The sequence below is a fragment of the Rhinolophus ferrumequinum genome, chromosome 9, assembly GCF_004115265.2.
Source record: "Rhinolophus ferrumequinum isolate MPI-CBG mRhiFer1 chromosome 9, mRhiFer1_v1.p, whole genome shotgun sequence".
Lineage (NCBI taxonomy): Eukaryota > Metazoa > Chordata > Mammalia > Chiroptera > Rhinolophidae > Rhinolophus > Rhinolophus ferrumequinum.
The window spans coordinates 91,157,503-91,184,785 of NC_046292.1; the positions used below are offsets into that span (position 1 = coordinate 91,157,503).

The window sequence follows — 27,283 nt, forward strand, 5'->3', positions numbered from 1 at the left end:
GGTCATGTTCACTTCAACTTTGGTTTTGAAAAGTTTCTATCTGCTGATAAAGACAAACCTGAATAGAGATGCCATTATGTGAAGCCAAAATTATGCTGATCACGTACATCCTCTGTTAAAATATTTTGTGTCCTATGATGGCTTTTAGAGAGATCTTCCCAGAAGGACCAGCCTTCCTCTGAGAAAGAAAAGGTTAATAAACTCATCAAGAAAAATGCTGAGAAGACCAAGGCCTCTCTAGTTCAGAGAAGTTTTGCCACATTTCATACAGAAAGACCTCCAAATGAGGTAGAAGATTTTGCTCTAAGGAAGACCATAGAGCCAAGAGAAAATACAGATGGGAGAGATATTTCATGCATAGAGAGACTGAATAGACAAGAAAATAATAGTGCTGGAGATGATAAGCAAGCCATTGTGGATAAAAACGCACGTCCAGTGTTCAAAGCAGAGAAAAACAGGCTTCATTCTAAAGAAGATACTAGTGAAAGAGAACCTGACAGAAATGGGGAGTCATCTATCGCAAATGAAACAGTGCTGGACAAGTGTTCAAATACAAAGCAAAATGCTGACAAAACTAATGGTGATCAGTTCTATGAAAGGTAGGGTTTAAAGCATTACACATCTTCAGTTTATGTTTTTTGTAGATCTACGTGCCGTTGTAATTTAAGGCTGTATCGAAAGGATAACTGAAGTGAGCTTTTAAAGCAATGGTTTAGAAACCAATTTCCCACTTGTGTAGATTTTTCTTGGCCATGTTTTCTTGTCACAATTTTTTCTTCATGCTTGCCTGTGACATTTTCGGCATATTATTGTTTCCTAAGTCTCCAACCAACTGCATGACAAAGATAATGATTATTAATACTGACATCAATCAGTATTTTTAAAGATCAAGTAAAAATTTCTTAGTTTTAGCAATATGGAGCACATCCTTCCTAAGATCAAGAATTGAATAATAATCAGATTGATCTGTAGGTTAAAGACCTAATTCTTAAAAAGTTTACCTATCCCGTTATACATGACAAATTGGCTATTTCCCCCCAAATATTGTGAAGATTGAGTAAGAAGTAGATTACTAAATGACTCTTTCTCAACTGTGCAAAGTTTCACATATAAATGCAAGTAATTATGTAGCCAATTAAAATAAATTATGTTACGATGAGCCACAGAATCTATTTGAAATAGAAAGTATTCAAACATCTGTGGTCTTCTTTTTTTAGAGATTTAAGATATAATTCTTATTTCAGTTTTTAAATAAAATATTTGAAATCTACTCACGGAGAAGTCCAATTTTCCAAGAATTAAACATAAACACTATTGTTTACTAAGAAAGTCCGTCACTGCAAAGATGTGCTCAGTAAGGTCTGGAGCTGTTGCAAAACTAAAACTAGGTCAATTCTTTCACCAATAAAGGTTTACTCTCACCGCTGTTAATATTCAGAGAGATTATTACTTCTTTATTATGCTTTAATTTAGTCATTTCTCTCTTTTATAAGGAAAGGAAGTGAAAAAATAAATATCAAGTTAGGCATTCATGAAATGAGTGCTTTTGTAAAGGGACAATGGAATAACGGGGTTGCAATGAGGTCACTACGGAGATTCTCTGGGATCCTATTTACCTACACCCATCTTCGTGCTGCTTTCATCTGATGGGGAAGCATACTGCTCCATTTTATCCCCAAACACTGACGTCTCTCTGTCATGAAGCTTAGATCCCTTCACCTAAACACCATTTTAAGGAAGCTTTAGTTCTAAGAAATTTGACCGCCTGAAATTTTTCTCCCTGAAACTTTGACAGCTGCAGCTGAATTTTATTTTCCAGGTGTATCAGCAGTGTAAAAGCCATTTCCACGTCAGGAGTCCCGGGAAACTCAGCAATAGGACCCATTTTGCAGAATGCTGAACAAACAGAGCCTATTGGCAGTAGTAAGCGAAGAGTGGTGGAGGAGTGCTTCATCAAAGAGGACAACAAAAAGAGCAGACTAGATGTAGCGGGTACAGGTGAAGGACACATGTTGAGAAGAACACAGGAAACCAGACAAGTCCAGGGGAGCTTACAAAGCCAACCCCTGGAGTCCGCTGGAATTAAGACCTCCAGACAGCAAGATCTGGTGACTCCACTGGGTAGGACACGGCTTTTGTTTCAGACTTTTAAAGCTTCTTAAAGTTTCTAGCAAACATTTCCAACTAAATTTCACTTAGCCTAACAGCCTGAAGGAGACATAATGCCATATCGATGCCATTTGTGTATGTAACTTGATCATTCATTCATTCATTCATTCATTCATTTGGTCTGAAGAGATGAATGCCACCAAGAGAATTCTTTCATGGCTTCTTGATTTTTCTGCATATTTATGGTGAATGTCCATATCAAAGCAGTTTCCTGGTGATTTATACTGTCTGAATTAAGAAAAAAACACTAACACTTGGCAGAGTGCCTAGCACAAGATAAGTGTTCAAGAATTATATGTTGAATAAATATAAATTTTTGAAAGCAAAGTTATTACTCCCTCTGTTTGTATCCTTGGTATGCGTGTAAGAAGGTGCATGCAATAGGTGTTTAAATAATGAGTAAAAGAGGAAATGAATAGGGTCATGGCAAGCAAATTTTAACAGCAGTAATCATGGAAAAGTAAAAAGAATACTGGGAGAATATTATTGGGTAATTACATATTTTAGAACTGATCCTGAGGTGGATTAGAGTTTAAACACTTAGGATAGAAGGTAGAAAGTGGGAGAAATTTGAGAGCTGTGGAATATATACTTAGCCAGTTTTACTGGGCGTTTTATTTCCAGCCAGGAAAAATTCATCTTTGTGCCTTAAATGTGTCTTAAATAAAGCTAAAATATTTTGGAAAGTAATATATAATAATATCAAACATTTCAATGACATGAAGAAACTTCATTTTTTCTCTTTGCTTTAATTAAAATAATGGGCTATATCAGTGGTGCTTTAAAAAAATAATGGAACAAACTACTTCTCATGTTTGAATTTAAATGGCCTCAGGCTTGGAAGTATAACCTATTTGACTGTGTTGGGGTTGTAGATTTTAATTATTTTGACATTTCTAAAAATTGTCCTGAAGATGGTATGAATCATAGTTTAGTGGTCCTGACATTCTTTCTCAAAGATGTCAGGTGTCACTTTCATGAATCACAGATTATAATATGAAATGAAAATGTATATTCCTTGGCTCATTAGGAATAAAACAGATGGCTTGTTGTTATTTTATTATTAAATGAGCAAATTTTCACTCTGAGGCCCAACGCTTGGTGCCATAAAGAATTCTGACTGCTTAACAGACGGCCCTTCTTTTCCTCTCACCTTCTAGATGACATCCAGGCTCCTCCTGCCCCATTTAGTCACCGGATTGTGATAGCCAAACAAACAGCAGTCAACAGTTTTTATACTGTGAGCAGAACAGAAATTTTAGGAGGGTAAGTAATGCTCAATTTTAACACATTTTCAACAAAAGATGAGAACTTTCAAAGAGATCAACAAAGAGGCCTTCATAAATGTTTGCCAGTCTCCCCCTGAGAATAGAAATGTCACAAACAAACATTTCAAGAAGTCTCAACCACTTCTGAAAGTTGTCACATGCCAGAAAGGTTGATGTGGTGACAGTGACTAAACTCCACATTTATTATCTGCTTTACTTCCCATGTTGTAAGGTCTGAAAGTGAGAGAAAACAGTGTGAATCCCCAGAAGGTTTAGAAGCTCTCCAAAACTTGAATACTGAGAAACAAAATGTAGAAATGAATTAAAATTGTATATTGCTGGTGGCATGTGTTAAATCTTTCTCATCATTATTGTTAGTTTTCCATTTATGTTGTCATTGTATTAATTACCATTATACATTTCAATCAGTTATTTTCTTCACTAAAGAACTTATTTGAAGGACATCTCAATTCAGCCTCTCCCTGAAGAAGGAAGAGTAAAGAACATCAGGAAATCATTCCTGGCGATGTTCCTTCCTCTTCTACTTCACTCACAATCCCCCTATGGGATTTTGTCATCTAAAGCCTAAATTATAAAATTTACTGCCATCAACATATCTATATAAAATAGGAAGAGAAAGCAGAAAATTTATAGAAATATAGACAAATTTTACTTAACAACACATAGGAAAATATCCATAGTTACTATAATGCATGCTTCTGCAACTGGCCATTGAGGGCATGTTCGTATTTGTATAAGCCCCTTCTTCCTCTTCCCATTCCATGCTTCTTTATCCCTCCACTGCGTAGAACCACCTGAATTATTTCCTCCCTAGCTGGTTGATCCTGGAGCACTCCCCTCGAAACTGAGGATGGGCTGGGGGAGAAATGGGAATTCTGAAACCTGAATAAGTACCATGTGAGTCTGAAGTCTTACTGCCTGCAGCAGCGTATTTGGGTCTTCAGGGAGTTCAGTGACAAGCCAGCAACTGTTTCTCTAAAGGACAGTACCTATGGCAGAAGAGGCTTTGAAACAATCCCTAGGGTTTGTGCTGTGTTTCAGGTGAAGGTTCGTCAATGACTCCCCTTCGGGCAGCATTGGTCATATTGCAGTGTGGACCACCTGCTGGGCATCTCCTGTCTGGACTCCGCTCAAAACTGGCAGCTATAACTCACTCAGTAAATAAGTTAGAGGAGCACAATCAAATGTGTATTATTGCCTTAAAATGCAAAGTGATCATCAACTGGAGTACTTCCTTTTTAGCAATAAGAGATTCTAGATGTAGCAAATTATTTTTCACTTTTGGCAGAAAGAATGCAACTTGCCAAGGATCACTGGGTCCCAAAAGACCTGCCCGCGGAGGCAGGCTCCTGAATTTTTCTGGGGTTCATCTCCCAACCTGTGGTCTCTAGTGTATTTATAATCCCTACTCAATATATTCAACTAGCATGAGGCTGTCGGTATGGACAAGCTGAGAGGGACAATACTGGGAGGTGGCCTAATCATTCAAGACACTTGCAGAACAACTCATTTGGGAGAGACAATTGAGATAGTCCTGAAGTTAAACAGCGATGTGACACCTCTGCTGGGCCCGGCAGTTCTGGGGGCCTTTGATAATTAAGAGGAAAGAGCATTTTCTTAATCAGCAGCCACACACAAGGTGCTGGGGGCTGTGTTCATGTGCTCCAGTAAAGAGGTTAATCTGGAATGGTGTTTGCAATTGAAGTCATCACTTGGTTGTTTAGGAACCCATCTGCTTCTGCCCTGGGGTGTGTAGTTGAGTTGAATGGAATGGGGTGGTAGTCACCCTCCTCCATTTGGTGCCAGGACCCTCACCTCTGCAGTCCTTTAGGAATGTGGTGGCCTTAGGTGCATGATGTTGTTAAGGAAGCGTCCCTGTCACTCCTGCCGTGATAGCCGCCATTGCACAGGCTGCTCCCTGGGTTCTATTTTACTCAATCAGGAATCAAAGTAAGCAAGTCAAATTTAAAAATTGTTCACAAGGGTGTGCATTTTTGTGTGTGATTGCATTTGTCAGAAGCTGTCTGACAAAGTATATATAAGTTTATGTCCAAGCTAAAATGTTAAAAAACTCATAGATGATAATGTGATATGTGTTTTTGATCATATGTGTCTATATGAGATATTGTCATTACTTCTTATTTATTTATATGCAGTTTCCAAAAATAATTTGATGTGCTTGATTCACAACCTGTATTTTTCACATGCTTACAAAGCCTCACTTATTACATTCATACGAGTATATATTCAGAACAATTGTATTTTTTCTTTAACAGACGTTCTCAAATTTTAGGGTGCATATGAATTACCCAAGGCACATTGCGAAATGCAGATTCTGGGGCCTCATCCCAGATTCCTGTCTCAGTAGAGTTGGAGTGCGGCCAGGAAACATGTGTTCCTTGTAACCTACCCCCTTCCAGGTGATTCTGATGCCAGTGATGCACAGACCAAACCCTGACACTGTCATAGAAGTTTATTGGTTAGAGTAGATGCACCAATAGGTTTGCTTATTCAAATTCAAAAAAAGAAATGCCCCGGGAAACTTCCTTGTCCACTTGGCAGTGGCTGAAGCCGGGTCCTGGTGGGGGACAGAATCTCACACTGCACCTCATCCTCTTCTTTGTCAGGGGGCGCTTCGGCCAGGTTCACAAGTGTGAAGAAAAAGCAACAGGTCTGAAGTTGGCGGCTAAGATCATCAAGACCAGAGGCAAGAAGGATAAGGTAAAGGCGGTGAGTGTGGCTCTCTCCTTGCTGTTGTCTTCACCTCACTAAGCCTCTTTCCTTCTTCTCAGGATGAAGTAAAGAATGAAATCACGGTCATGAACCAGCTGGATCACGTGAACCTCATTCAGCTCTATGATGCTTTCGAGTCTAAGAACGACATTGTCCTGGTCATGGAGTAGTATGTGTGCCCTCCTGCTCTCTCTTCCGCTTCCCCGCATAGCTCGCACACACATCCGAGAGTCCCGCAGCACCCATGACCATGGGGTGCAGCTCTGTCCTGCCTCAGAAGTTGCTAGACACACTCTTGGTGCACCAATGATTCTGACTTGTGTGTGTGAGACAGTCAGTTTCAGGAAGGAAATTACTTAGAAATAGACATCTCCATATATGATTTTATTAATAAGAAGGAGAATGACAACATAGATCTAACTTTATATGTAAGTTATACTGTCAAAAATCCAGCTTAAATATTATTCTGGTTAACCTGGAGGAAAGTGATTTTTGAACTACATTTCACTTTCAACCTAATCACTAATCCAGAGGTCATGTCAAACTTACTAGTTACAGCTAAGGAACTTCCATTTAAAATCACCGTTATAAAAACGTTTAGTTAGAAAGTGAGTATTTCTCACTAACGCAGAATCAGTATTGCGATTCAGTTTATTTTTTCCTCATTTTGGGTTTTGTTTATCATTGTACAATAAGGAATTTTGAATACTAAGTATCTAGCATCAGCCACATAGAAGCACTTTATCACTGAAATTAGTCTCAGGAGACCCTGTCTAACCCTCACTTGGTGTTTGGAATTCCCCTCCCTACCTTCTTAAAATTCTTTTTATCTTCCATGTATGTTAGAAAATGGCAGATGTGGACTCACTCCAGAGCTGTAGACACTGGATAAATGGGGTTTTGAGACTTTCCATTTGTGAAATTAATGGTAGCTGAGACAAGGTCCTTCAACCTAAGAGTCATCTAACTGAGATAGCAAAGAAGACAGAGAAATAACTATGCATACACCTCTGTTGGAAGAGTTAGAGGAGCCTAAATACCAAGCTGCCATAAGAAAAATGTGTTCATTAAGGAATGACTCAGGACTTCACTCCTCTTCTCTCTGCAGTGTGGATGGCGGTGAGCTGTTTGACCGGATCATTGATGACAACTATAATCTGACTGAGTTCGATACCATCCTGTTCATCAAGCAGATATGTGAGGGGATACGATACATGCATCAGATGTATATTCTCCATTTGGACCTGAAGGTAGAGCATGGTTTGTATCCCAACCTCCGCCCTTGTGTGGATCAGAGGATGCTGTCAGATACTATACACCAGCTTGGGAAATTGAGAGAGTCACTAGGTACATATTCAGGAGTTAATAAAAATCTAGATTCTTAACCTCATCCACCCACTCCCAACTTCTGTCATGCCCTAATATTTTCATGTCTCCTTCTTTACGGACTACTATTCAGATTCTTGTAACATGCCTGTGTGAAAGGAACCCAGGTGGGAGATGGTTTCCCTAAAAGTTTAGAATTAAAACCACCACCACCACCACCACCACCACCACCACCATGGTATCCTTGTGTCCCTGTCATTATTAGGGAAAGTAGGTGGAAGAGTTTTAACTAACTGAAAATACCCTGGTATTTTGGTAGCCAAACTTTCCAGCTCTCCAAGAGTCCGCAACATTCTTCTAAAATTCTTTCAGGAGGCTCTGGACTTTAGGGATTTGTTTTTCTATTGACATGCTAGAACACTGAGGAGAAACCTATGGCAGAATGGGATATGGAGCAGCCAGAGAGTGCTAAAATACTAAGGAACAGGAAAGGGTAGTGGGAGTGGGACTGGACACCATGCTGGAAATGGTGGAAAGCTTTTGTGAGCAGCCAGGAGCTGAGATGCCTTCCTTTCTTCTCTTATTTAACGACTCTTCCCTTTTGATTTCTCTCCCATTACAAAGTCTCTAGAGTTGGACTATACCTAGTAACAACCAATGAAAGGCCCAGGCCCTGTAAGACTGACTAGCTCTACTATTGGGGTTAAGAATCATAAAGTTCATTTTCTTGTGTGGCTCAATCATTTTCTTATTTCCCTGTTTGCACAGCATGGCAGTGAGATAAAATTCTATGTAACATATCACCTATTGCTAGTCATCAGGGATTATAGAGCTAAATGTATTTAACTTCCTCAAATAGTTTTCCATGGGCCTCTCTTCCTATAACTTGGCTTTCCTCACTGTCTTGACTTATGTACATTGCCTCTCGCATTCACAGGGCAGGAGGAAGTGGTGTATAAAATGGCAAAGTGAGAGGTTAAAAATCATTAGCAAAGCCCTTGGCTCTGAACTGAGTTTGATAATGCATATTTTCATGGAGCATTTCATTGAGTGTAGATATTCTACAGATATCCCTAAAGGGATTTGATCGGCAACTGGAATTAGGACCTGGCCTATCGTAAGTCAAACAACTCCATATGTGGCTTCATAATGTTGATTGAGGACTTGTAATGGGTAATTTTAGTTATGGCTTGTATGTAAAGATAATAATAAAGGTGACAGCTGGATGGGTCATTAAGGACCAGTCATCCCTTTTAGAAAGCTCCTTGGGAGGAAAAGGGCCAAAAATATTTAGTGCTTGTCACTATGTAGAGGAAATTAGAGGTGACTTAAAAGTGGTCCACTTTATATTTTTCTGTGTTTTACAAGTCTCATTTAATGATTATGCTTTAATTTCATAATTAGAAAAAAATTAACCTTTTGAAGTGACCTCAAAGCTGTTTCTTTACATTCTGCAAACAAATTTTTTTTATGGCATAGTATTCTTTGACAACTGGACAGCTTTATACATGATTGATCAGTTATTTAAGCATAAAACCAAATGTTCTTATATAGCACCCACTTCTCTATAAATAGCTTTTACTTATAGACATTTGTTTTAGAGATATTTTAGAAAAGAGCTTCCAAAGACATTATGTCCAACCAAACAGCCTATTGAATATTGATAAGGAGACACAATGTCATTTCATAAAGTGTTCCTGAGTTTCTGATCTCGTGTGAGCCTCCTCTCCATCCAGACAGACGTGTGTGTGGCTGAGGGGCAGCCAGGATAGCACCTAAAGGATGGGACATGGGATCCTGGGGCTTCAACGACTCAGCTAATGTCCCTCAACTCTCAGAGAAGAGTCAAGATTAGAGCTTGAGAATTCTAGGCAATTTGTTGAAAATTTTCTCTTTTACGGATGACCTTAACTTTAAATCAAATCTCTTATATTTCTCTGACCTCAGTTTTTCTGTCCCAACAAATGTGGGTACACTTGTCAGACATTGTATAAACACTGAGTTGCAATGCTACTATCTACATTTTCCCCTCTTCACCCCAAGACTGTCAGATTGGCAGGGCAAAGTCTTCCCAGAGTCAAACTCCAAGGGAACATGCAGAAAGTGTTTTAGGCATTGAGACCAAACTGAGTAAAACTTTGGAACTGCAGAGAATGAAGAATGAACGGGGGAAAAAGCCTTCCCTTTGACGTATGACTTTCCCTAGACTAATCACAAAGGAAAATCTGGAGGTCAGTAGTGTTCACATTACATTGCATATTCAGTGTGGCCGTTAACATGAATCAGGCCATTTCTCTTGGAACTCATAAATCCTTGGGAAAAATATTCCCCCAAGAAGGGGAAATTCATACTTAATAATTTTAGGGGGGCAGATGTCAAGGCTGAGACGGCCTTCACCAGTGCATTTAGAAAGCACTGAAGCAACCCCTCTCTTTCTTTCCTCAAGGAGGCCTCTGCCTGAACTCACATCATGGTAAACTGCAGAACCAGGGAGAGGAACAGGCAGGGTAACGCAGGGTTGGCATGGTACCCACAACCTCATCTACCACATAATTAAAGGAGAAAATACCCACACAGACAAGCCAGACCCAAAGTGAAAGGCCTGATATGTTTTTCCTGAGCATCCTTATATTTTTAGTTGTGGTTCGAGGACAATTTGCGTGAACGATGGTTGTTTTCATTGCTAATATGTCTCTTTCTACTGGCAGCCTGAGAATATCCTGTGTGTGAATCGGGATGCTAAACAAATAAAAATTATTGATTTTGGATTCGCCAGAAGGTATGGCTATTTGAACATATTAATCGGTGTATGAATGGAGTTAGGGAGCATGATGGGTGCTCTTTCTTTGCAAAGATAAATCTGATATATCCCTTGGTTTCATACCCTCATTTAGATTTAACTTAACAAATGTTTCAGCTTTACATTGCTGACTGTGGGATTTGAATGTTTAGAAGTTTCTGTAGTGCATGCAAGAAAAAATTAAAAACTTAATACAATGAAGTTATTAAATTTGAAAACATTAATTTAGAATTTGTAAGAGTTTGTCTTAGTCTTTTATATTTGTTCCATCTGTAAAGAGAAGATTTACTTAAAAAAAATTAATAGCATAAACAAGATTGCAAAGGGTCCTGGAACATGTAAGGTTTTTAAGGGGACAAAGAACTTATTAATGATGAATATAAAATAGATGTAAACTATTGCATTTCATTTCTTCATTAGTATGGGCTCATTCAATACATTGACATGTCAAGGATCGTATCAGTTTTTACTTTTTCTTTCTCTTTTTTCTTTTTTCATACTCTATAATTCATGTTTCTAATTATTCTGAGTGGCTTTTGTTACAACTGTTTCAGATTATTAAGGTTTCACTGTATGAATGATGACTTAAAACTCCTTGGGCTTCTTCACAAATTTTGACACTAAGTTTTAAATATGTGATTTCTTTTAAAGTCTATTTAGTTTAAATTTGCTGTATGGCTGAAGCTTTTTTGTCTTATATATTGCATCATTTCAATTTCCATGATTTTTGATTGACACTCTCCATCCCTTCACTTGTCTCCTAAATTTCAGGTACAAGCCCAGAGAGAAGCTGAAGGTGAACTTTGGAACCCCAGAATTTCTTGCCCCTGAAGTTGTGAACTATGATTTTGTTTCCTTTCCCACGGACATGTGGAGTGTGGGGGTAATTGCCTATATGCTGTAAGCAGATCTTTCTGACATTCTCAATCATCATGCATATTCTAAAAGGTTTTGCTATTTTGCATAAAAGCCCCAATTTAGGTCTTTTAAAAATAAATAGCACTGTACCACATTCAGTTACTTTCTAGGCTCAATTGAATCCTGTGGGTGAAAGGGGTAAATTCTTTCCCTGCACATCATCTGAAAAAGTAAATGTATGTCTTTTTCACTAATCATTTTAACACCTACGATATCATCCAATGCCTTAAAAGTAACTAAAAAAGAAAAGAAAAGAAAAACCAAACCTTTGTGTCCTGATCTCCTAAATGACTAATGTTAGCCTCACTCCTCAGAGGCGGCAGTCCTGGTGTTGGCTCACTGAGCATATGGCAGATTTTTACCAGCTGTAAATGCTTTAAAAAGAAGTTGTATTAGTCTTTGAGATTCATATTCAAGAACAGGTTCTGCCTTCATTGCTGTAGTTATTTATTTAGGAGTTGGGGTGGGGGAGGTAAGCATCTTATTCCTTGTAAAAATCTATTATAAAATTATGTTTAATTATTAGGTTATTTGCTTTCTTTCAGTTTTAAATGACAGAACCAAAAAAGCAACCTATCAATAAAAGGTTTGAAGCTTTTTAAAAAATAATCACTCTGGACACTGTGTCTTACAGACTGAGTGGTTTGTCCCCCTTCCTGGGCGATAACGATGCTGAGACCCTGAACAACATCCTGGCCTGCAGGTGGGACTTAGAGGAGGAAGAATTTCAGAACATCTCAGAGGAGGCCAAGGAGTTCATCTCCAAGCTTCTGATTAAGGAGAAGAGGTAACCCAAGTTCATTCTGGGCTCTGGAAGCAGTAAGGATAAGAGTGGAGCCAGGATCATTAGCATTCTTATCAGATAACCACTGAAGTCCCTTAGTGAAAGCTCTGATGCCTGTGCAAGGTTTTAAATAGGATGAGTTTGACGCTCTTGACCCAATTTACGGATATCTTGGACTGCTCTGGTCATGAGCCTGAATGGGGCGGCAGAAACTCCCCACCTTCTGCGTTTTGCAATAAAGCTCTAGCAATTAGGGGCTCATGCTGGGCGTCAGTGGACTCACCCTCTAAATGAAGGGTTTGGGATAAGTTATTTCCATGATGCCTTTCACGTCTACAAAGCACATATATAGCTCTGTGTAGCTGTAGACTTAACCATCATTTCATTTGAGAACCTACAATGGGCCAGACTATTCCAAGTGCTTTATGGACATTATCTTTTTCAACCCTCACCCTACTCCATGAGTTGGAAATTATCATTACTATTTTATGGATGAGACTCTCTCTAAGTAGTTTGCCCAAGGTCATACAGCTAGTAAGTGGGAGGACTTATAATCAAACACAAGCTGACCTTCCCCCAAAGCCATCACTTAACTGTTTGTTATGCATTACATGGCCTTCTGTTTTCTGTCATGCTAAGACTACAATAATTCAAAATTCGGTGGATAAAGAATGATGTTGACATATACGGGCTTGCATTTCAGAATTATGGACAGGGGATGGACACTGCCCTTAACCTGTCACACACAGTTTTAGATGGTTTTATGTCTAAGACATATTACAGTAGGTAGTATTTAAGATTCTCAGGGACAACAATATTTGCTTTATTATTTCATCATCTTTATGGCTTTTGAGTTATTAATAAACATGACCACGAACCAATACATAGGAGGATGCCATGGAGGAGGGTGATAAAGAAACAACATGAGTAATGGGTGGGGCTCAGTGCCTGACACACGGGAGGCTCTTTTCCTCAAGCAATTAATTAATTATCTACCATCTGCCAGGAAATGCGTCTTGGGCATTGAGAACAGTTGTAGAAAGCGCAGTCCCTGCCTTTAGGTAACTCATGATCTAATAGAAAAGATAGGTATTTTTAAAAAGCTATAATACAATGTGGTTCATGCAAAGACAGAGTATATTGAAAAGGGCCAGAACTGAGTCCTAAAGTGGGAAGGAGGACTTGGCCAGGCTGGAGGTCTCAGTCTGAGAGGAGGGGCCATGAACAGACTTTGCTTTTATCTTTAATGGAAAAGCACAACAGCTGATGTTACTATTATTATTATTTGTACAATACTTAATGCCAGGCAGAGAACAGATGGAAAATGTTAACTCTATCAAATCTTTGGTGGATGAGAAATACACGTTTACTGAGAAACTATTTTACAGATACAGTAAGTCCTCACTTAACATGGATAGGTTCTTAGAAACTGACTTTAAGCAAAATGATGTATAACGAAACCAAACTTAACCACAGGCTAATTGATATAAACAAGATTTAAGTTCCTATGACATATTTCTGGTCACAAAAACATCACCAAACTTATACATAATGATCCAAAACACCAAAAATAAAGATGAGCTATAAATACAGTAAGAAAAATTACTAAAAACAAGTAATATCATTCTTTTCCACCCCACTTATTCCAGTGCAGGACCCCAGTTGGCCTGAACCCATCCTGGCAGCTCACGGTGCAGGCCCCACCCTGGACAGGACACCTTCCATCACAGGGCCACTCACACAGACCCACATTCACTCAATTGGGGACAGTGTGGACCTGCCATTTCACCTCATGTACACATCTCTGGGATGTGGGAGGAAACTGGAGTCCGCAAAGAAAACTCATGTAGACATGGGGAGAATGTGCACATTCCACAAGGACAGTGGCCCCAGCTGGAATCAATTTTTCTTCTCATCATTATAAGGAAATGACATTGAACAAAATAATGTTATTCGAACACTTTTATGTGTTCTCTGATTTAGTCATCTGGATATCCTGTGGCACATGGATATTATCACCATTACTTTATAGATGAGGATATTGCGGCTGAGAGCAATGAAGCAGTCGCACAGCTACTCAGGGCAGATGCAGAGCCAGGCCTGTTGGGCTCCAGCCCCCACGTCCTGCCTGCTCCCTCCGTATGTGGCTTTCATTAATACCTAACGAGCAACAAATACACATTTGGGCGGAATGGCAACTGGCGCGGTATTCAAGTCAATACTTGATGAAACTAAGGCCTGTGCCAAATCCCACTATCATAGAGCATAAAATACTCTCTCTCTCTCTCAACTTACATTAATTTTCCACCTATTTCTCTATTTACTGGATTTGCCATGCACAATGCGCACTATTTGGCCCAAATTTGTGAAAGAAAAATAAGGATGCACATTATACATGGATAGTAATAATTCTGTATCTGTATAAATGTTTTTAATTCTTTTATTTATGTTTACAAGTTAAAAGTGTAACTCTAGAAATCAATAACGACATCCGTATGCACTATAACACCCTGGAATATGATCATCAGTTTTGTTGAACTTACGATGAACTTGCAACAACAGAGTCCTTGGCCTTCTATGATGCGTAAATATGGTAAATTTGTTACCAGTACATAAAATTCCTTATACCATAATATGTTAAGAAATAAATGCTAAAATTCCTTATAATAAAAAAACAAGTACCTAAATGTAAGCAAACAAAAATTTGAATTAAAAAATTAAAACAAAAGATTTTTTCCCCTGAAAGTTTGGACCAAAAACATGGATGCTTGTTATACAAGGCAAAATATGGTAACTGTTCAAAACTTCTTAACTCAAAAGTTAGTAAATACACATTATTCAACAGTTTTAATACATAAATTGCTTTTGCAATCATCAAGAATCGTTGTACTATTCTGTTCTTATAATAATAACAAACATACATTTATTCTTTAACTGACTGACAGAAGTTCAATTTATAAAGCTTAGACATTACATCAAGAACGGTTACTTATATTTGAAAGTAGATGTTCAGTCATTAACAAAGATTTTAAATTTTTTGCCTTACTTTGTCTAACAACCCATGTTGTTACCCTGGTTGGATTAAATGGTAACCCACACAACACTGGTAACAATTCCAGAGAAGGCAGGATTGACTGTGAATTTGACATTTGGCACCTAGTCTTCCAAAGGCAGTGGCCAGAGCTGAGGTTGAATGGCATAGGCAGGCCTCATTTGGTGCATCCCCACTAATAACCTTCTGAATTTCCTTTAGTTGGAGAATAAGTGCAAGTGAAGCTCTCAAGCACCCTTGGTTGTCAGACCACAAGCTCCACTCCAGACTCAAAGCACAGGTGACCAAGACTCTTTGTCTTTCCTCTTCTTTTCTAGTTAGCCTCAGTCTTTTCATGATCAGATGCCAGAGGCATCTTAGCCTTAAGTGTGTTTCTTTCTAATTCCTTTTCTCACAGCCTTCAAATCTTGTGCCAGTGTTAAATTGCTTAAAATGCTTTTATTGAGCAGTTTGTGTTTTTAAAAATAAATGTTACTTGTTATTATGCTTATTATTAAATCATTGTACACATTATAAACTATATTATGCACACATTCTTAATACACACATACAGCCTAGATACATAAACAAGTTCAGAAGAATATATGCTAATGTATGTTATGCCTCCTTAAAATAGAACTCAGAATTCTAACTTCTATGCTTACCTGATTTAGTCTGCTCTGGGTACCAAAAACTATAATGCTTAGCTTGGTCCAGATGTTAATCTAAGTTTATGTGAAGGATCCTCATACCAGAGACTAAATGGAGATGACAGAAGTGTTTGTTGAGAATAATTGAGCCCACACTCCACAATAACTTCTTAGAATAAATTCCCTTACTACTCTCATTGCCTTAATTACCATTTATATTCTGACATCGCCATATGTCCCTTCAGCACAGATTTCTTTCCTAAGCTTCAGGTACATATAGCCACTGGACATTTCCATTGGATTTTCTCAGTCCCAAACCAAACTCATGTCCCCCACCTCACCTCATCCTCCACCATCCTCCCAGAATGACCCCCACTCAATGGCCTACACCAGATCCCAGGGCATTTATTTGTTTCCTCTTTCTCCCTCAATTCCCCATCTCACGCTTAATTTATCTCTAAGTTATGTACATTATTTTCCCTAATTACTTCTGGAATATGTCCACTTTCTCCATCCCCATGGTTATCCTGGCCCTGGACACCCCTCACCTGAATTCCACAATAGCCTTCTCTAGACTATCTCCATCCAAAGGACACAAAAGCAGATGTGTAACAGTGATACAACTTTTTAAGTAACATTTAAGTAACTTTTAAGTAACTAACATTCAGAATGTTCAACTGGGCAAGATACATATTGAAGCAATAAGCAATCTATGCCTTCAGGCCTCGTTGAGGATAGATCTGACACGAGCATCAGTTAAGATGGCTTCCGTCAAGCCCTGGCATAGTTTGCATTTGATATACTGTCATTCCCTCCATCTCTGCTCCTCATCCTCCCATTCCTCGGGGTTTTGGAGTGCAGCTTTTCCACTGACCAGCAAACCTTGGAATGACTGTGCTTGGAGGTACTCATTTTTTCCACATTCAGTTTTTATTGAAATTAACTTTGCTTCTAAATTCAGCATCAGTACTAAGTTTTATTTGTGTCTGAATATACCTTTCCTTGATAATTGGTACTGATGTCAAGTAAAAATAGACTTATTACCTAGTTGGTACCTTACCCAGACTACATAAACTGCTTATTAGGGTTACCAACCTATTTTGGGGCAATTTTCCACCAATGTATTTTTATCCAAGCTTATTGGTGTCTAAATACACTTTGACATGGTAGGACAATATGGAAACCACAGCAGATAATTAATGACATTATACAGTTTCGAAAGTGTTTAAAAATATTTTAGAAACCACAGCAGATAATTAATGACATTATACACTTTAGAAAGTGTTTAAAAATATTTTAAACCCAGAAACAACAAAAGTCACCTTTTTGTTACTCTATACAACTGCTGGTACCTAAGGTGAATAGATATTTCAAGAATGGTGAGGATTTTTTAAAAAATTCCATTGTATAAATCTAGTCAGTTATCATGAAAGTTATAATTTTATGGCACTGTTCCAGGCACTATTCTAACTGCTATACAAAATATTAATTCATTTAATCCTCATATCAATCCTCTGAAACAGGAACTGTTATTATCCTAATTATGTAGATGAGGAAACTGAGGACAAGGGTTAAGTACGTGTACAGGATCCCATGAGGAGCAAGTGACGGAGCCAGCATCCCAAAACAGGCAGGCAGGCCCTGGAATCTGGGCAGAGCTTCACCACTCTGCTATCCTGCTCTATAATGGGCTGCTGGGTGAAGGGGACCTGATGATGTTTCCAGAACAATTCATGTACCATAGAGTTTCGGTGTTTTGAAAGCCAATACTTGAGTTTAATATATTTCATTTTTCAATGAAATACTGAGGCTAAATTTTTCCAGAAGATTCATTTTTGGAAAAATCTTGGTTCTAATATGTTCTATAAAATGAGAGTTTAACTGTATATTGAAAATTTAACTCTTATCCGAAACTACTTACTATTTAAACCTTAATTCTATTTTTAAAAGTCATTTATAAATTTTTATTTATTTCTTTTCATTGTTCCACGCTTAAAAGGATTTACTGTTTCTTAACCACTGAGCATGCGTCTACTCAGTCACTGAATTTGAGAAGATTTTTTTTTTCTTAAAATTAAGGTCCTGAAGGTCTCTGCCTTCTGTATTAAGCTCAAGATGACAGCTGTGGTTCTCAGCTTTTCTTATGACCCCAACCACCCTCCATCAGACACAGCTCTCAGTTGGGGTGGAACAAAGCATTCCCAAACTACAAATCTTTTAGAACTTGGCAAGCACCTACCGCAGACTTAATAAATGCTTTGGGGCTGAAGGAAGTGACACTGAGCAAATATGACGTGGTTTCTTTTCTCCCAGAGCTAATAAGCCTTCTACCTTTCCCTCTCATTCCCAGAGCTACTCCCTTAGCTCATGCCTTTCTTTCAATTTACTGAACTAATAACATAACCTACGAGCTGGTATTCAACCTCCATTGACTCTCTTCTCTAATTCACCAAATCATGATGTTTAAAATTACAATTCTGATCATATTCCTCCAATCAGACAATCTCCAAGTGTTCCCCGTTGTCTACACCAAACACACCCTGCAGTCCAAGCCTGCTCCCGTGCACCCTGACCTTGTTTTCCAGTCTTGTCTCAGCTGCTGCTTCTGTATCAACCCAAATCATAGTGACGGTCAAGGCCTATTTAAAACGCCACCTCCTTTAAGATGGCTCTACTCAGTGCCCAATCTGGAGGTGTTTTCTCTGTTTCCTTGAACCTCTCTTGTGGCACTTACCTAACTCTTTTCGACTAGGTTTGAAAACTTTTGGAAGAAGCCTTTTCTGTGTCTTACTCATATTTGTAGTCACTGCAGCCCCAGTTTCAGTCTTGATTCTTGTGCTTTGTCTATGTGAATTATGTTGCAGGAAGTTTTGACAAAACACATGTGTAAAAATTAAGTGTCATTATGTGCTAAGCTCTTCATCTCTGAATCTGAGGGGAAGGGTAGTGATGACAGGTGTTCTAGAGGAGGGTGGGGTGTGTTTCACTGGGCTCTTTTTTTTTAATTAGTTTCAGGTGTACAAAACGATGCAATAGTTAGACATTTTACTCCTCACAAAGTGATAACTCCCCTCCCCCAATCTATTGCCCCCTGGCATTGTATGTATCTATCTTTTACAATTCTATTTACTCCCTATACTGAACTCCATGTCCCATGACTATATATATATATTATTATAGTTGACATACAATATTATTCAGCTTCAGCGTCAGGTGTACAGTGCAGTGGTCAGGCATCTACACCGTCCATGAAGTGGTCTCCCTAGCTAGCTGGGGAAGCAGGTCAGGATATCTGTCAGAGGATCGTCAGCAATTAGGCTTCAAGAACTCTTGAAGAGCATTTTCTGCTCAGTAGCAAGTTACTTTCTCAAATGTTTTCATAAGTCACGAACTGATGAAAAAAGTTCTAATCCTTCCGAAAATGTCTTCTGGTTTTCCTAGAAGAAGAAGAAATGCTGCTCTGATGCTCAGAACCCTGTGACCAAACAGTGTATGGAAGGCGCCCATTGAAAGGTTGGTCTTGGGTCTTTCCCTGAAGAGGTGTTTGTACAAGCCTTCAGAGAGAGGAGCAAGAAAGAAATCGAATGTTTATTGCACTGACTATGTGGGAGGCAAGGCAGTGTTTTGGCTAAGGGGGAGGGCCCTGTAATCAGACTGCTGCATTTGTAACCTGGCTCTGCCATTTTCTGGCAGAGAAACCTCAGTTTCCTGATTTGGGGGTTGGGGATAGTCTTACTTCCTAAGCTTTTGAGTGGCTCCAATGAGATAATCCAAGCAAAGCCCTCAGACCAGGACCTGGCACATAGGAGAAGCGGTCTCTGGTAGTCCTTGCAAAAATTGTGTTAGATCAGAGGAAGTAATATCCTTTTCAACAGAGAGAGAAACCAGATCTCAGAGACTCAGAGACTAAATGACGCTAGCCGATGGTAGAGTGTGCTTCTCTCAGGTGTCTCTGAATCCGAAGTCTGCTGAGCTGCCTCCCGGTCCTGGCCCCATCTCTGACCCCAAAGACTCATCACTTCATACAAAGTCTCTACCCTGTTTAGAATTTTGTTGAAATTCTTAAGAGATAGTTTACAAATAAATATTTTTTATTATAACAATCAGCCAGCCCAATGTATGCCTTAAAGGAGCAGCCTAAGAAAATGCAGTTATTACAGACACTTTTAGGAATCTCGACATTTATGTCCTTGTTGGGGAGCCATTCACCCTCCAGCAAGTCAGCTCCCTAATCTTGACCAGTAAATCCATGGCCATTGTTGGAGCTCAATTTTAACAACTATCTATACAGGACTTACGATTTGTGTGAACCTGCATTCTTGCTGCTCACTTAAAGTCTTAAACTTTTATTCTGATTTGTATTTATTCTCGTCCTAAGGTTTTGTTTGTCTCTTTGACTCTGTATGTTCTTGTAAGCTGCCTTGAATCTTTTGTAGAATAAGATTAGGTAAAAATAAATCTATAAATCATAATAAATGTCACAAACCAGCATTAGAAAAGCATGCGGCCTTTAGTGTAAGGGTTGCTTATGAGTCTATCACTTACTGAGAAATATATGACCAGTCAGCAAGAAGGCTTGTGCTTTCCGCACACAAAGACCATTCCTGTTTGTCAAAAATTGCACAGACATTAAAGCTTTGGGAAGAGTAAAGTGTGCAGAAAGGGCTCTCCGTGTTCCCAGGCCTGGTTCGGAGTGCTCACGGAGGGGTCGTTGGCCTTTGCTGTGAGCTGAGTGCCAGAGTCTACAGGCAGTGGGCCTGTGTTGTTCCTTCTGTCCCCTCCCCCATCCCTTCCCCAAGTTGTTTGTCCCGTTACCACAAACCCTGAGGGTTTGGCACAAACCACCTTCCCACCGTAAACACTGGTGTCATTTTTGAGGCCTGGCGGGAATGAATTCACTGGGTGGCAGGAGGTTGTATTGCAAACCAGACCTTGTCAGGGAGGAATGAGGAGGAAATGACTGGTGGGAGGTGGTAGAGATCTTCCACATCAAGCTGGTGCTTTGAACCCAACTCCATGGAAGATAGTGGCAGCCTAAGCAGCGATAGTTGTTCAGAGGACAAAGACAAAAGTATTTGAGCTGGTCACACACTGTCATAGTTAGGTACCATCTTTGTTGGAATAGCTTAATGAGACCTCTCTCTGAACTCAGTCAGGTCTGCCTCCTGATGGTCCCTTGGGCTGGCTGCCTTCCTTTCCTGGGTTCCTCAGCTTCATCTGGCCACAGAAATTCGCCTTGTTCCCACCGCAGGCTGGGGAGAGTTATTTCACGTCCATACAATGTGGATACTTCCTAGTTTACTTTCTTACTTTTTTTTTTCAAATTAAAATTTAACCTTAAGATAGTAACTCTGGGAGCAGCCTCATTTAAGAAGAATGCTTAAAAAAATAGATTATTCTTCATAATATTTCCTGCCAGAATAAGACGGGGTTTTGGGCAAGATATATTATGAGTAAAACCAACTTTGAGATAATATTGATTTTAGAAATCTGGTGGTTGAAGATTATTTCTGTGGAAAAACTACAGCTTCCAGGACCTATGAATAAGGCATAATCCGCAATGTAAATTGTGGCGTATAAATCTCCTGCAATTTGTTAGAGGTTTTTTGATGTGTTGAGGAAACACTCTAAAAATTACTCTAAAAATGGTGACATTTCGTTTCGTGTTTCTGTTGCATCTTTTGCCAGCCTGTGAGATAAATTTAGGGTACCTCTTCAGATCCATAGGAATGATGTGGGCCACAGCCTGTGCGGGCCCCAGGTCAGATGTGGTTCTAAAGCAAATGCAAGTGTTTCCACGCGTGACCCGCAGCTTCACTTTGATGCCGAGATCAAGCTGACAGAATGGATGGGTGGCAGCAGCCTTGGGAGCTGGCTGTGCTTCAGATGAAACAAAGAGGCCTTGTCCTTCGATATTGCAAATAGTACTAAAATATCTTGCATAAACTGAAAAAAAAAAAAAAAAAAACCCAACCCCACTCTGGGAAGCATTTGGAATCCTTCAAGGAGTTTCTTTTTTTCTCTCACATACACACATACATTATAAAAAATCGTGTGTGGTTTTCCTAAGGGGCACAACCAACTAATTACAATTTTAAAAGCCCTGTTGAATTAACAAGAGTCATATTTTGTTTGCTTTGCAGGAAAACTGCTGGGGTTGCTGCTGCCTGAGAAGATTTTTGGAAAAATCAGCAGTTCTGATGTCTTGACCCCTATGATGACTGGTGGCCTTCGGGAGGTGGGGGCCGCCGCACTTGAACTCAGAGCACCCACTCCCAGGGGAGACTCCCAGTGCTTTGGTCCTGTGGGCACAGGCAAAATCCCTCCCCACACCCCATGGTAGCGCACACTAGGCAAGAGGTTTCCCTGCCATCTTGGGTTTTTTTATTTTATTTTTATTTCTTGATTTTAGTCACTGGGGCAAGGGGTGCATTCTTTCTGCTATTTCTCAGTTTACTAGTGCAGTCATACTGGAGATTTATTTTGAAACCTGGATGATGCATTTGGAGGGAGAAAACTGCTTCCAGTTACTAAACTATGCCTTTCAAAGGGGTGATTGTATCGCCAGAAAAAATTCTAAGTCTGTGCACTTGAACACTTAGTTTCTCACAGTTTATTATTTTGATTTGGTCTCCAATCAGGTGAATCCAATTGAGAAATAATTTGCTTTCTGGAACATAAGCTTTCTTTGAATTCTGAGGCAAGAAGCAGCAGACCTTCTATCTTCCATTTATGCTGTGCTTTCCTCCAAGTGCGTCAGTTTCTCCCAAGTAACAGATTCTCCTTCTAATGAATGACGTGCATTTTCACAACGCCCTCTCTGCTCTCTGCTGATTGAACATTCATGTGTGAAATATGTTGGTTTTGAGAGGTGGTGCGAGAGGTATATGTTTATGCTTAGTCTTTAAAGTCGAAACCTTTGGAACAATGTTAGCAGTTCTGAGAGCTTTCCTGTTGCACTTGTCCATGAGGAGAGATGGGGCTTGTGCATCCTGCCAAAGGACAGCGCTGTGCTTGCAATGACGTGACTTGGGAAATGGCACTCAAGTAAACGCGAACGTTTCTGAAAACTCATGATACTACTTAACCAGAGTCTCATGCAGCTCAGGGCTGTGAAGAAAGCGCATTCCCAAATCAAAGGTGAGGAAGGGAACACCTCTACTCCCTTTTTGGACATGAGAATCATTTCCAGTTGGAAGCTTCAGTTTATTCCTGAGCTGCTATACCATTTCATTCAGATATTTAAGAGAGAAATGAGCCCTCCTGAGATGGCACCGAAAGGCACAGGGTCTGTGAAGAGTGGTTTCTTTATGAAGAGAAAGTGCAAAGCCACATTAACTCCTATTACACATGCAACACCACGCTCACCATTCAGCTTTTTAAGCTTTCCTCGATTTTCCATTTCCAAATAACTGCTCTGTTGAGATCAGCTGGAGTAATGTCTTTATTTTTTGCTGTAAATTGTTTTAGGCTCTTGTCACAAAAGCAATGAAATGAAGTAAGAATAGCTTGGTGGCTGTATTAGTGAGGGCACTTCTATCTTGCACTGATTGGCTTTTCACCATTGTTTCTCATATCCACCCACTGAATCATTATAGCACGCCCATGAATAACTCCTACCTGTGCAATGCCCTTCTTCTCATGTGTAAGGTAAAGAGAAAGTAGAGACAGGAGAGATGTTTAATTTAGTTCAGGCCACATGCCAATTTAGTGGTTATACAAGCTATAAAACTGACTCCTTTCTAGCCTCTGCTCTTACATTATGATGCGTTTTCTTTTTTCCTTTGGCCTATGCATTTATCCACGGCTGGTTTCTCTTGTTCCTGTTATGTGACTATGCTTAAAATGTTTAATTTAGTTTCCTTAAAAAAAAAAAAGTCCTGTGACTGAAGTGTTATATTACTGTGCTATCTTTAGCTGATGGTATTCATGGAGCCTGGAAAAATACAAGCCAGTGCATGCATTAATACTCAGACCACAGAGAGCTGGCGCTCACTCAAATGCTAAATAAGACACAGGGGTCTGATTTGAAAGCCCTCACGGAAGACTTTTTCTGTCCTGTGCTGTGCGTTTTCCAGCAGATAGAGCAGAGGCCTTTTGCGTGATGTGCAGCTTGCATCCAGTTCCCTTTCTGACTCACGTTGGCAGATAAGCTTTCCCTAGACCCCACTATACATGGAAGAAACAGCCTAGGCCAAATAAAGGAATTATTTCTTTGCCAAATTATTCCACTGATGACCCCGCAGTTAGTGGGTGTGAATTTTTTCAAAAGAGGTTTAGAAAGGAGACTCTGCTTTGAAACAGGATCTCTTTTGAATCTGTAGTTAAATTTCCACATTTGGATGGGGAGGCATCCCCCTGCCAGCGGGGTGCCTTTAAATGAGAGCTGAGGATGGTTTGCATTGCAGAGTTGATCAATTACAGTCTAGAGTTACATGACAGGGGTGAATTTCAGTCTCTGGCTCGTCCTGTCACCTCCCTCCATGGCCATGTGTGGCTGCTCCAGCAAGAGCCCTACCTTGGTAAATTGCCTCTCTGATGGGAAAGGGGGCTGTGCACAGCAGAGGGGTCAACCGGCACAGACCCCAGAAGCTCAGTCGGGCTAGACTGGGGCTATTGTGATCGATTTTTCCGAGAAGTCATTAGGATTTGAGAGCCTGCATTTCTCTTGCACCCTCTTAATGGACATTATATAGCTTCGCTCACGTGCATTAGACATTTGCTATTCCTTTAGTAAACGGAGGAAATTAAACACTGATGTGGCACTTCTCACTGCCTGGAGAGAAATAAACCTCACAAACTATTAAGGAAAAAGCATGCCCACATTTGTAATTTATAAGGTACCACACTTACCCAGAATCTGTTGTTATTTCAAAAGCAGGGAGAAAGGGCTCATGCCTCAATTTGTAGCACAGAAACCTCTGAAATGGATTCTAACCTGAAGTAACGTAGAGAAAAGATTTCTATGTTGAAATTGGGTCATTCTCATGGTTGTTGAGTACCATAGGTTTGTTTTTAGTTGCTTTTTCTCTGACTTAATATTTTGCTTTCTTTTCTCAAAAATGTAAATAGGCATGCTGCCATTGTTGTGAAACACTTTGATGTGAACATGTTTTCAAAGATGAACATTTACATTTTCACCGTTTCTACAGAAATTAATGTAGCAAAAGTTTTCTTGTTTTAGAATCAAAATACGGATTTGATATTAGGGAAAAGAGGATCTTGCCTGTATTTCATTCCTTGTTTGTCCCTCCTGCCCCACTGCCCCATTGCAGCCACTCGGCAAGGGGAGCCAGTATGCAGCAATCCTTGTTCAGTTTGGACTGTAGGTCAGTTGAGGGACCCTCACTTGGAAAACCCATTTGTGAAAGTACAATGAGGGCCACACAGGGCACCTCCTGGCTGTGGGCAGGAGGCTCAGTCGGCTCTCTGCTCCCTGGCAATTCCGTCACAGGTACAGGGTGCCTCACCACTGTGCCTCAGTTCTCCCTAGCCACACTGCTCCCCACTTTGCTTTTGCTCTTTTTTATTTTAGTTTTACTTCTTTTTATTTTTCTTAAGTTAGAATCAAAGTCCATTTTCTCATCCATCATGATGCTACCCTAAAAGCCTTTTGGGGATGAAAATTATACTTCCCAAAGGCAAATTGCTTTCTGTCCTACAGGAAACTTGATGCTGGACTTACTACCGTGTTTCCCCGAAAATAAGACCGGGTCTTACATTAATTTTTGTTCCAAAAGACACATTAGGGCTTATTTTCAGGGGATGTCTTATTTTTTCATGTACAACAAATCTACACTTATTCAAATACGGTCATGTCGTCTTCGTCTGGAACATCGTCATAACATACTAAATGCATCCGTCTGGCTGAGGATCTTAACTGGGGCTTATTTTCAGAGTAGGTCTTATTTTCGAGGAAACACGGTAGATGTTCAATTCCTAGATTAAGATTACTTCCTACATAGCATGAGTCTACCGTTTCTAATACTAGAAGTTTTATATACCGAGTGTGCCAAAAAAATGTATACAGATGACCTGTATTCATCTTTTGTCATTGGTATATATTGAGTACTACAATTTTAATATAGTTTTATCCTTTCTTAAAATGTGTACACATTTTTTTTTTTTTGACACCCTCTGTATTTCTCCTAGCTTCATTTTAGTCGGGTGTATTTTCCATAAGTGGTCTTTATCTGAGCAGTTTCACCTTCCATGAAGGCTAATCACTCAACTACTACTTATTCAAAAGAGCAGAAAACATCTGATACCAGAGTGTTCATATGTTGACTTATACATATTTTGTAGTTGTCTCAGCTGCTAGATGTCAGTGAGTCCTTTTGATGAGGTGTATCTGTGTAGATAATAAATAAAAATGGATTCATATTATGGTGATTGCATATATCATGTATATTTTTTATTTCTGAACATCATTTCATTCAGCTGTATTTCTTTGCCTTATAAAGATGTTTAGCAGTCATATGCTCGTATATGTCTTATATTGAAAAATAAACAAGGACCTTATTTATCCTTTGGTTAATGAGCTAAATTATTCTAAGAAGTGGGCTTGGCAAATGTAATATAAACTTTCTCCTTTATGACAATCTTGTGACATTAAGAACACAAGCTACCTTAAAAGACTGATGTCATACTTATAGGAGCTCCAGAACCATCTTCAGGAATATGACCTAGTCCAATGGAGGGAAAACAACTCCCCTATTTGAACACACGGTGGTTACAATGTATCAACACAGGTTTAGGGGTTTTTTTCCTATTAATACAAAAATATTTACTTAGATAGTACCATGTGGGGACAGAGCCAGGAGTGCAGTTTCCAGGCTCTCGGCCTCACACTAAAAAGTGCTGGCTCAGGTAGTAAATGGCCATCAACTGTGATTGGATGGCCATCAGCTGTGGCTAGTTGGCCGTCAGCTGTAACCAGTGAGCCATTGGCCACTAATATAACTGCCGTGGCTACGCTAGCAAAAAATGGGAGCTAGCAAGGAGATGGTGGCTGAGCTAGCAAGAGCGGATTACAGTTAGCACAGCGGATTGCAGCTAGCGAGGGGAGTCAGTTGGTTGGCAGCAAACGGACAGCAGGTCGCACGTCGTGTGAATCCAGCCTCCAGTGAGACTATAGTGGTGTGATTCCCCCACCTATGGCTCCGTGGGTGTTCCTTTTTGGCCTCACTGTGTCCTGTGTTCTTATGTGGGGAGCGGGACCAGAGACCCCACATGACATACCAGAACAGTGTTTAATAAATTATTAAGAAAATTAGCAGCAATTTAATCCCTTAAATGTACCTTAGCAAATATTCCTCAGACCCTAACAAGTGTTTGCCTCAGAAAAATCAACCACTATAAAAACTACAGTTTAAAATGGCCACCCAGCCATCAACCGCCACAGTGCATCTTGGTTGGAAATGCAGCCGGGACTGGTCAGCTCCAAGGCTTGCCCATGGATCTGAGGACAACACCACGTCCATGTTACCATTCACATGTTAGCCCGTCAGTGACTGACTCTCACGTCAACAAAATCCCTGCCCCAAACCTGGTTTGCCACAGGCCCACTGAGCTTTCCCTCGT

The 27,283-nt window shown here is 39.7% G+C and overlaps 1 protein-coding gene across 3 annotated transcripts in view; it reads left to right on the forward strand.

Annotated features, from left to right (window-relative positions):
• The window catches only part of MYLK4 (myosin light chain kinase family member 4), a 124,242-nt gene extending 98,017 nt beyond the window's left edge, over positions 1 to 26,225 (forward strand). For all 3 annotated transcript variants that reach the window (XM_033113951.1, XM_033113952.1, XM_033113953.1), the window contains 10 exons: positions 3,330 to 3,435; positions 6,086 to 6,179; positions 6,251 to 6,360; positions 7,300 to 7,441; positions 10,226 to 10,296; positions 11,089 to 11,217; positions 11,870 to 12,022; positions 15,273 to 15,351; positions 19,142 to 19,213; positions 21,844 to 26,225. In XM_033113951.1, the coding sequence (XP_032969842.1) occupies positions 3,330 to 3,435; positions 6,086 to 6,179; positions 6,251 to 6,360; positions 7,300 to 7,441; positions 10,226 to 10,296; positions 11,089 to 11,217; positions 11,870 to 12,022; positions 15,273 to 15,351; positions 19,142 to 19,210 (953 nt within the window). In that variant the 3' untranslated portion in view covers positions 19,211 to 19,213; positions 21,844 to 26,225. The remainder of the gene's footprint in view (positions 1 to 3,329; positions 3,436 to 6,085; positions 6,180 to 6,250; positions 6,361 to 7,299; positions 7,442 to 10,225; positions 10,297 to 11,088; positions 11,218 to 11,869; positions 12,023 to 15,272; positions 15,352 to 19,141; positions 19,214 to 21,843) is intronic.
• The last annotated feature ends 1,058 nt before the right edge of the window (positions 26,226 to 27,283 follow it).